This window comes from Ranitomeya imitator, chromosome 6, assembly GCF_032444005.1.
Source record: "Ranitomeya imitator isolate aRanImi1 chromosome 6, aRanImi1.pri, whole genome shotgun sequence".
In the NCBI taxonomy this organism is placed as follows: Eukaryota; Metazoa; Chordata; class Amphibia; order Anura; family Dendrobatidae; genus Ranitomeya; species Ranitomeya imitator.
In genome coordinates, this window is record NC_091287.1 from 341174448 (window position 1) to 341186257 (window position 11810).

Consider the following 11810-nt stretch of genomic DNA (forward strand, 5'->3'; position numbering starts at 1 on the left):
GTAAAGGGGGTGTAAAAATAAACACAATGTAATGCTGTCTGCATGGCCTGCCTGTCTTGACTCTTCCTGCGGAGTCAACGTGTTGGTGCAACGATCCGTTGGAAGAGAAATCTGGCAGGGGAATTGGCCATTGTATTGATATGGCAAAAGGGGTACGTGTGTTGGGTTTTTTTTTGTTGGGTTTTTTTTTTGTGTGAAATCAAAACAGTGAGGCAGACAATCCCTTAGATATTTTCCCACGATTCTTAAATCTACTTAAGAATAGAAAGCACCCCATGTAGAAACACTTCTCTCCTTTTAGAGAGCAAAATAGTCCTACAGTGTAATAATAATAATAATAATTTTTATTTATATAGCGCCAACATATTCCGCAGCGCTTTACAGTAATCTCCCATTACAGCTGGAAATGAGTTTCCCAAAGCTCCCCGCATCTCCCATAACTACAAGGTTGGCAGCGCTTGGGCACACACTGTCCAATGTCTGCAACGTTTTTAAGGTCTCTCTGCAAGTTACTTGCAATGGGTTAACGCAGTTATTTATGCACTTAAAGCATGGAAACCCTGAGTGTATGGTTGGCCTGCACAGACAAAATAAGAAACTGTGTACATGTTGCTGACAAGCAATGAATTACTAGAGGGAGGTATCCAGTGATACCGAGGGGTAAACTCAGAGCTGGGTTCATAAGTGGGTGAGAAGTGAAAAATGGTACAGTGTCGTTTAAAAGTTTGGGCACCCCTGGTCAGAATTACTGTTATTGTGAATAGTTAAAGATGAAATCATCTCTAATAGGGCTAAGTTAAAGATGACACATATTTCCTTGGGCTGATGCAAAAGTTTAGGCACCCTGCATTGTTAGTTTCAAAAGCAGGTGCTACTACGTACTATCGCAGCTTATAAACGCTTTTTGTAGTCAGCCAAGAGTCTTTCAGTTCTTGTTTGAGGGATTTTCATCCATTCTTGGAAAATTCTTCCAGTTCTGTGAGATTCCGCTGCTATTTTGAGGTCTAGCCACAGATTTTCAATGATGTTCAGATGTTTAGCATCATTATCCATCTGTAGAAGCCATCCTCTTTTCAATTTCAGCTTTTCACAGATGGTGTTATGTTTGCATCAAGAATTTGTAAACATGTCCTTGAATCCATTCTTCCCTACCTGTGAAATGTTCCCCATGCCATTTGGCTGCAACACAAACCCCAAAGCATGATTGACCCACCCCAATTCTTAACCCCTTCAACCTCCCCAAGACTGTTTGCACCTTCATGAATGACCAGGCCAAATTTTACTTTTCTAACCACTCACTTTGTGGTTATAACTCTGGAACGCTTCAACGCATCCCACCGATTCTGAGATTGTTTTTTTTCCCTGAGACATATTGTACTTCATGATTGACATAAAATGTCCTTGGTATAAGTTTATTTATGAACAAAAAAGAAAATTTGGCGATAATGTTGCAATTTTCAAACTTTTAAGTTTTATGCCCTTAAATCAGAGTTATTTCATACGAAATGGTTAATAAATAACATTTTCCACATGTCTACTTTAAATTAACACAATTTTTGAAACATAATTTTTTTGTTTTTGGGAGGTTATAAGGGTTAAAAGTTGACCAGCGATTTCTCATTAACTTACAAACCCATTCTCTTAGGGACCACATTACATATGAAGTAACGTTGAGGGGTTTATATGACAGAAAAGACCCAAAAGTGACACCATTCTAAAAACTGCACCCCTCAATGTGCACAAAACCACATTCAAGAAGTTTATTAGCCTTTTAGGTGCTTCACAGGACTTTTTGGAATGTGGAAGGAAAAAATGAGCATTAAGATTTTTTTTTTTTTCACAAATTTTACTTTAGACCCAATTTTTATTTTCACAAGGGTAACAGGAGAAATTGAACAACAGATTTTGGGGTCCTTTTTTTTCCTGAGTACGCCGATACCCCATATGTGGGAGAAACCACTGTTTGGACAAATGGCAGGGCTCAGAAGGGAAGGAGCGCTATTTAACTTTTTGAATGAAAAATATGCTGGAATAATTAGCGGATGCCGTGTTGTGTTTGGAGAGCCAACAAGTGACACCATTTTGGAAACTAGACCCCTCAGGGAACTGATCTAGATGTGTGGTGAGCACCTTAAGCTCAGGAGCTTTACAGAAGTTTATAACGTTGAGCGGTGGAGAAAAAAAAATAAATCACATTTTCCACATAAAATGTTTTTTTTAGTGATGAGCTAGTATACTTGTTGCTCCAGGTTTCTCGAGCACCCTCGGGTGGTCTCCAGTATTTGTAAGTGCTCGGAGATTAAGTTTTCATCGCCTCAGCTGAATGATTTACAGCTACTAGCATGCTTGATTACATGTGGGGATTCCCTAGCAACCAGGCAACACCCACATGTACTCAGCCTGGCTAATAGCTGGAAATCATTCAGCTGAGGCGATGAAAACTTAATCTCCGAACACTAACAAATATTCGGAAAACCCGAGCAACGAATACACTCACTCATCACTAGTTATTTTAGCCCCAATTTCTTTTATTTTTACAAGGATGGCAGGAGAAAATGGACCCCAAGATTTGTGCAGTTTTTCCGGATTACACCAATATCCCATATGTAGTCGAAAACTGCTTTCGAGGCACCGTGCACAGCTCAGAATGGAAGAAGCTCCATATTGGAGTTCACATTGTGTTGGAATGGTTTGAGCACGCCATGTCACATGGGCAGAGCCCCTGAGGTGTGAGAACAGTGGAACCCCGCCACCCCCATAAGAGACCCCATTTTATAAACTATACCTCTGAATTAATTCATCTAGGGGTGAAGTGATCATATTGACACCATAGGTGAAGCTTTTATTGGGAACATTTTGCATAACATTTTGGATCACATTTATCTGGCGCTCTACGCTGAGCCCTTGCATTGGGGGTTTCCCTTTAAATCTGAGTGACGTAATTATGATGAAACGGACGAGGAATATATTTACTATAATGAGTCAGCAGAGTTACTATGGACTCAGTCTGGCCTCTGTTCAGCGATGTCCTTTTTTTCCCCAGAGGTGCACAAAAATGTGGCCAACGGCACTTTTATGCACGCCTAAAAAGACTGACACTACCGGATCGCAATTCAGATGGCATCCACAGTGCCTCCATCTGCTTCATTATCAGGAATGTTCCGCCAGGGGTTTCATCTGAATAACTTATTTCAGAGATTTACACAGAAACCCCAATGTGCGCGCTCAGTATAGAGCGCAGGATAAATGTGCGCTAAGCCTTACTGCAATCTTTGGGCTGTAGAATGAAAAAATTCAACAGCAGATGAAGAATTGGTTTTATTTGTTACCTTGTTCCTATTGTGGTATAAGTGATTAGACATCTTTATTCTTCTGGTCGGTGCGATTACAGTGATACCAGATTTATAAATCGGGTTTTTGTTTGGCTGCTGTCGCACACCAAGACGCTTTTTTTTTTTTTTTTTTTTTTTTTTTAAATTAATTTTCTTGCATAGTCATATTTTGAACTGTAATTTTTCCATATTTCAGCTGACAGTAATGTGAGGCTTATTTTTTGCGGGACAAGTTGACTTTTTTATTGGTACAGTTTTCGGGCTCATTACATTTTTTGATATCTTTCTATTCTGATTTTTGCGAGGCAGAAAAAACAAAAACCAGCACTTCAGGAATTTTTTTAATGGTAAAATTGATAAGGCATCTTTGTTCTTGGGGTCTGTACGATTACAGCAACACCACATTTTTATTGTTTTTTTGCGCTTTTATACAGTAAAAACTTTTTAAAATAATTTTTGCATCGCTTTATTTTTTTTCGGTGTTCACTAAAAGGATCAAATAGTGGGACAGTTTTATAGCTAAGGTCGTTCCAGTTGCCGCAATACCAAGTATGTACTTTTATTGTTGTGGTTTTTTTTTCATATTTATGTGAACAATATTTTTTTTTCTTTGGTTTTTGCTCTTTTACTTGGTTCACTTTCTGCAGTCTGATCACAGTTATAAGGTATATCAATAAAGAAGCATATCTTTATAGCCTGTCAGCCCTATAGATATGAGTTAGTTAGATCATGAGCAGTGCATGATCTAACTAGCTAGTGCCTGGTGACCCGGATGTACAAGTGTAAGGAGCGAGGCCGTGCCCACTGGCCGTGGTTTGTATAACGCATACATGCTTTCCGTTCCTGGTTCTGAAACCGATGGATCGCCGCAGAGCACCGTGCATGTGCTGGGGGGATTCAGAAGTCTGCAGACTGACTGCAGACTTGCGGTTTTGACCGGACCACCCGTTCAACTGTTCACAATAACAGTAATTTTGACCAGGGGTGCCCAAACTTTTACATATCACTTCATGTATTTGGAATCACCCCCTTATTCTATTCTATCTTGAGACCCATAACAGTAAGACCTAGTAAGAAAAACATTAGACTCGAACAAAGACGACCCAGGAAAACATACTCAGAAGGGAGGTAAGAACATTTCTAAAACAATCCACAGTGAGGAGATTGGAACAAAACAAAATCCTCTAAACTGCATGCTCGCAAACGCCAGAAGCCTGACAAACAAGATGGAAGAACTAGAAGCAGAAATATCTACAGGTAACTTTGACATAGTGGGAATAACCGAGACATGGTTAGATGAAAGCTATGACTGGGCAGTTAACTTACAGGGTTACAGTCTGTTTAGAAAGGATCGTAAAAATCGGAGAGGAGGAGGGGTTTGTCTCTATGTAAAGTCTTGTCTAAAGTCCACTTTAAGGGAGGATATTAGCGAAGGGAATGAGGATGTCGAGTCCATATGGGTTGAAATTCATGGAGGGAAAAATGGTAACAAAATTCTCATTGGGGTCTGTTACAAACCCCCAAATATAACAGAAAGCATGGAAAGTCTACTTCTAAAGCAGATAGATGAAGCTGCAACCCATAATGAGGTCCTGGTTATGGGGGACTTTAACTACCCGGATATTAACTGGGAAACAGAAACCTGTGAAACCCATAAAGGCAACAGGTTTCTGCTAATAACCAAGAAAAATTATCTTTCACAATTGGTGCAGAATCCAACCAGAGGAGCAGCACTTTTAGACCTAATACTATCTAATAGACCTGACAGAATAACAAATCTGCAGGTGGTTGGGCATTTAGGAAATAGCGACCACAATATTGTGCAGTTTCACCTGTCTTTCACTAGGGGGACTTGTCAGGGAGTCACAAAAACATTGAACTTTAGGAAGGCAAAGTTTGACCAGCTTAGAGATGCTCTTAATCTGGTAGACTGGGACAATATCCTCAGAAATAAGAATACAGATAATAAATGGGAAATGTTTAAGAACATCCTAAATAGGCAGTGTAAGCGGTTTATACCTTGTGGGAATAAAAGGACTAGAAATAGGAAAAACCCAATGTGGCTAAACAAAGAAGTAAGACAGGCAATTAACAGTAAAAAGAAAGCATTTGCACTACTAAAGCAGGATGGCACCATTGAAGCTCTAAAAAACTATAGGGAGAAAAATACTTTATCTAAAAAACTAATTAAAGCTGCCAAAAAGGAAACAGAGAAGCACATTGCTAAGGAGAGTAAAACTAATCCCAAACTGTTCTTCAACTATATCAATAGTAAAAGAATAAAAACTGAAAATGTAGGCCCCTTAAAAAATAGTGAGGAAAGAATGGTTGTAGATGACGAGGAAAAAGCTAACATATTAAACACCTTCTTCTCCACGGTATTCACGGTGGAAAATGAAATGCTAGGTGAAATCCCAAGAAACAATGAAAACCCTATATTAAGGGTCACCAATCTAACCCAAGAAGAGGTGCGAAACCGGCTAAATAAGATTAAAATAGATAAATCTCCGGGTCCGGATGGCATACACCCACGAGTACTAAGAGAACTAAGTAATGTAATAGATAAACCATTATTTCTTATTTTTAGTGACTCTATAGCGACAGGGTCTGTTCCGCAGGACTGGCGCATAGCAAATGTGGTGCCAATATTCAAAAAGGGCTCTAAAAGTGAACCTGGAAATTATAGGCCAGTAAGTCTAACCTCTATTGTTGGTAAAATATTTGAAGGGTTTCTGAGGGATGTTATTCTGGATTATCTCAATGAGAATAACTGTTTAACTCCATATCAGCATGGGTTTATGAGAAATCGCTCCTGTCAAACCAATCTAATCAGTTTTTATGAAGAGGTAAGCTATAGACTGGACCACGGTGAGTCATTGGACGTGGTATATCTCGATTTTTCCAAAGCGTTTGATACCGTGCCGCACAAGAGGTTGGTACACAAAATGAGAATGCTTGGTCTGGGGGAAAATGTGTGTAAATGGGTTAGTAACTGGCTTAGTGATAGAAAGCAGAGGGTGGTTATAAATGGTATAGTCTCTAACTGGGTCGCTGTGACCAGTGGGGTACCGCAGGGGTCAGTATTGGGACCTGTTCTCTTCAACATATTCATTAATGATCTGGTAGAAGGTTTACACAGTAAAATATCGATATTTGCAGATGATACAAAACTATGTAAAGCAGTTAATACAAGAGAAGATAGTATTCTGCTACAGATGGATCTGGATAAGTTGGAAACTTGGGCTGAAAGGTGGCAGATGAGGTTTAACAATGATAAATGTAAGGTTATACACATGGGAAGAGGGAATCAATATCACCATTACACACTGAACGGGAAACCACTGGGTAAATCTGACAGGGAGAAGGACTTGGGGATCCTAGTTAATGATAAACTTACCTGGAGCAGCCAGTGCCAGGCAGCAGCTGCCAAGGCAAACAGGATCATGGGGTGCATTAAAAGAGGTCTGGATACACATGATGAGAGCATTATACTGCCTCTGTACAAATCCCTAGTTAGACCGCACATGGAGTACTGTGTCCAGTTTTGGGCACCGGTGCTCAGGAAGGATATAATGGAACTAGAGAGAGTACAAAGGAGGGCAACAAAATTAATAAAGGGGATGGGAGAACTACAATACCCAGATAGATTAGCGAAATTAGGATTATTTAGTCTAGAAAAAAGACGACTGAGGGGCGATCTAATAACCATGTATAAGTATATAAGGGGACAATACAAATATCTCGCTGAGGATCTGTTTATACCAAGGAAGGTGACGGGCACAAGGGGGCATTCTTTGCGTCTGGAGGAGAGAAGGTTTTTCCACCAACATAGAAGAGGATTCTTTACTGTTAGGGCAGTGAGAATCTGGAATTGCTTGCCTGAGGAGGTGGTGATGGCGAACTCAGTCGAGGGGTTCAAGAGAGGCCTGGATGTCTTCCTGGAGCAGAACAATATTGTATCATACAATTATTAGGTTCTGTAGAAGGACGTAGATCTGGGTATTTATTATGATGGAATATAGGCTGAACTGGATGGACAAATGTCTTTTTTCGGCCTTACTAACTATGTTACTATGTTACTATGTTACCTAATTAGTATTCTATATTACGAATATGTATTCATTCTATTTTTTCTCTTTTGTAGAAGAAGTTGACTACAACACCTTCGGGTCTGCAACATTGAACAGAAAGAAGAAAAATGCATTGGTGGCATTACGGAATGACAGCCTTCGCCATAAGAAACCACATATTAACATTAGCATGCCTCATGACTTTAGGCCAGTCTCCTCCATCATTGATGTGGACATACTCCCTGAGACACATAGACGTGTGAGATTGTACAGGCACGGATGTGAAAAACCTCTGGGATTCTATATTCGTGACGGAACTAGTGTCCGCGTTACCCCTCATGGCTTAGAGAAAGTCCCGGGGATATTCATTTCTCGAATGGTTCCAGGTGGATTGGCGGAGAGCACCGGGCTGCTAGCTGTGAATGATGAGGTTCTAGAAGTCAATGGCATTGAGGTAGCTGGAAAAACTCTTGACCAGGTGACCGATATGATGATTGCCAACAGTCACAATCTAATTATTACTGTTAAACCTGCAAACCAAAGAAACAATGTAATCCGGAGTAGCCGGATGTCTGGCAGCTCTGGGCAATCGACAGACAGCACAGCTAGCCACCACAGCTTGCCATCTGCTCACCTATTACAGAATTTTAACCCTGATGACATGGAGAGTGACGATGATGCTGACATAGTCATTGAAGGTAGCCTTGAGCCACGCAACATTCCCAAGTCTCACAGCCTACCTTCCGGCAGCCTTTCTCGAATCAATGGCAGCAGCCTTAGCCACCGACTAGAAAGAGACTTGGCGCTTAACCATTCAGGCCGGGAGAGTAATGGAAGCATCCACAAAATTCTGAGCAGTCTAAAGTCTGACCCCAGGAATAGCTTGGTGATACCCAAGGGTGGTGTCGAGGAGGACGGCACGGTCATTACACTATAAACAATGGCTGGTATCATTGGCAGCCGGGTACACGTCTTAAAGGAGAACCGTCTGGAGCCGACCTTGCCTGTGACTGATGTGGAGCAGTTTGATGGTGCATTGCTTCCTCGGTGTCTTTTTGAGTTTCATGCTAATACTGGAAAGTGATTTGCTTGGATGCTGTTTTGTGCCTGTGTGAAGCCACCTTTCTGCCAGCCTCCGCTTCTTCACGGGGCACACTACCAAAGCTTCTCTTTTCATAGTGAATCTTCACAAGTAGCAGACGGTTAATAACTGCAGGGCTTTGTATTGTGAAACAGTAAGTAGAATCAGGTTTTAACAGTCTGAAGCCACTCAGTATTTCTGTGGTACGTTCATCATGTGGTGGTCTGTAACTTTCCTTAAAATGCTTGGGTTACAGAACATATAAAATGTAGGTTTCCTACCAGATCCAGGTTTCTTACATTTTTTCCAGTCTTGGGACAGAAATCAGCACTCCAGCTGTTGGAGAAACTACAACTCCCAGCATTACCTGACAACCACGTGCGGTAAGACAGCTGTCGGGGCATGTTGGGAGACTAGTTTCACAGCGTGCCAAAGATTTCAGATCCCTGGTCTAGGAAGTCTTCAATGTAGGAAGAACTGCATCCTGGTTCCTTGGCTCAACGGCTCCACTTGCTGGTCAACTGTGGTAACTCTTAGAAAACAAAATCATGTTTGAGCTCCATGCACCACACGTGTTCATGCCTTTTTTTTCTTTCTGTGAAATATTGTGGTTTGTGAATCATGTTGTGCTGCCCACATCAGATCTTATCTTGTTAACGCCATTCCTGAAATGATGGATCGACTCTTGTGCTTCCACCGTTTTACAATGTGCTTTCATATACAATAAATGCCATATTGTTACACTGTAAGATCCGGGAAAAGGCCAAAATATCTTTGGTTTGAAACAGAGACTGAATTCAAAGATTCCCAGAAATTACACTATTCAACAATGTTACAATTTTTAGTAAAATGATTTCTCTAATTTTTCATTAGAACGGAGAGAAAAAAAAGTGTGCAGTGCACTTTATAGTTAACAATCCGCAATGGTACCGCCATCTTTAGATATGTTTTTTTTTTGTTTTCTTCTTGTTAGGTTTAATTTACCACTAAATATCGGAAAAGTTCCATTTTATTTTTTACACTGTCATTGCCATAACCCAGAGAATTTGCCTTTAAAATAAATAAAAAATAAATAAAAAAATAAAAAAAAAGCTTCTGTGGGTAGAAAACAAGGACTAATCATATACAATACATTCCGGTTTGTTTGTTTTTCTTTTAATTTAAAGCCTCAAATGTAAATGTATAAATGGATAGCAGCCAGTGTTTTTATACATTTGTATTTTAAAAGATGTAAAATAAAGTCAGAACGCTAACTTTTATCGGGCATGATTTGTGTTTATATGTATATAAATCTACATGTGGTGTCTGTTTTAAAATAAATGTTAATTACATACTTGTTGGGTTTCTTAAAAAAGCAACAAAGAAAAACCAATTGGGCAGTTTATAATTAGAAATGTCTCCCTCTTCTAGCTACCTGACCAAGCGCTTGTGCTGGCGAGAATACCTATATGGGCCAGGTTCAGATTATTACGAATGCTAGACTGGATCAGAACTGATGGCTTCATAGGTCCCACCACTATAGAGTGGGGTCAGCCTAGGGACTTGCATTCGTAATCTGGTCATAGTTGTGCTAGTCTGAAAGTGGATCCCATTCACTGAATTCGTGAAATAGATCTTATACCTGATGAGCATGGTGTACTTACTGGCTATATAATTATATTTCATCCTGATATTAAAATTAGTGGTTCTAGTTGGTATTAAGCATACTTCCCTAAAGTTACTTGCTCAATATTCCAGGTATTCTGATTATTCTTAATCTGCCTGGTGTCTTGGAGTAGCCCTCCAGGGTTTGTTTTTAATTCATTCCGTCGCTGGTCTTGCAATGTGTGTAATTCAGCTAATATTTAGAGTGGTCTTTTCTCTATATGAAAATTCATGAATTCCTATTCATTTAGGCCGCTATGACTTTTTGGGAATGACCAGGCTTTGTTTCTTTTAAGGAGGGGGAGAACCACCAGAATTACGGTAATTGTATGTACTATACTGTTGAATTTCTCCACGGTGGGGATGAGTAGTGTCAACCTTCTATCACTGTTACAGATGATCATTATACGACTCACCGTTCAGCATGGAAGTACACTGTATCTAAAGGTACAGAATGTGGGGGAAGCGGTGGTGGGAAAAATAAATGTAGAATGTGTCTTTATACATGGAATTTATTGTGCTGAATTCATTTATCTCTTGGCAACAAGCGCTATACATGTACGGCACTCGTCAAGAGCGAGTGTATGGAGCCGAGCTAGCCCCAGTACTGACTATTGATGGCGGTTATTCAACAATCCTCTGCCTCTAACAGCATTGAGTGGAGCATAAGCCCATCCCCCACCATCCCTCAACACCCTGTGAATTGCTGATGAGTCTGTGGGAGCCAGGGGTCTGCTGAAGACTGCCGTGCCTGCCATGACGGTACTCCTATGAATACCAGTCTGTTCCCCCTCCCTCCCTTTTTTTTTTTTTTTTTGTAAATGTGGCATTACTGCATCTATAAAGGTACCTTCACACATAACGATATTGTTAACGATATCGTTGCTATTTGTGACATAGCAACGATATCGTTAATGAAATCGTTATGTGTGACAGCGACCAACGATCAGGCCCCTGCTGGGAGATCGTTGGTCGCTGAATAAAGTCCAGAACTTTATTTGGTCGCTGGACTCCCTGGAGACATCGCTGGATCGGCGTGTGTGACACCGATCCAGCGATGTCTTCACTGGTAACCAGGGTAAACATCGGGTAACTAAGCGCAGGGCCGCGCTTAGTAACCCGATGTTTACCCTGGTTACCATGCTAAAAGTAAAAAAAAACAAACAGTACATACTTACCTACAGCTGTCTGTCCTCCAGCGCTGTGCTCTGCTCTCCTCCTGTACTGGCTGTGAGCCGGAAAGCAGAGCGGTGACGTCACCGCTCTGCTTTCCGGCTCCCAGACAGTACAGGAGGAGAGCAGAGAAGCAGAGCGCAGCGCTGGAGGACAGACGGCTGTAGGTAAGTATGTACTGTTTTTTTTTTTTTACTTTTAGCATGGTAACCAGGGTAAACATCGGGTTACTAAGCGCGGCCCTGCGCTTAGTTACCCGATGTTTACCCTGGTTACCGGCATCGTTGGTCGCTGGAGAGCGGTCTGTGTGACAGCTCTCCAGCGACCAAACAGCGACGCTGCAGCGATTCGGATCGTTGTCGGTATCGCTGCAGCGTCGCTAAATGTGAAGGGGCCTTAAGTCTGATTTATCAGATTTTAAGTTAACCTTTTTATTTTTTAAGCTTTGCTATTCCTGTTATTGTACTTACCTGGAGAATCGCTTTTATTGGCAGAAAAATAAGTTATCCC

At 40.9% G+C, this 11810-nt stretch overlaps 1 protein-coding gene across 1 annotated transcript in view; it reads left to right on the forward strand.

Annotated features, from left to right (window-relative positions):
* Positions 1-9816, forward strand: part of PARD6G (par-6 family cell polarity regulator gamma) — a 164723-nt gene extending 154907 nt beyond the window's left edge. Inside the window, exon 3 of the mRNA XM_069730901.1 lies at positions 7477-9816. Coding sequence (XP_069587002.1) covers positions 7477-8339 — 863 coding nt within the window. The 3' untranslated portion in view covers positions 8340-9816. The remainder of the gene's footprint in view (positions 1-7476) is intronic.
* The last annotated feature ends 1994 nt before the right edge of the window (positions 9817-11810 follow it).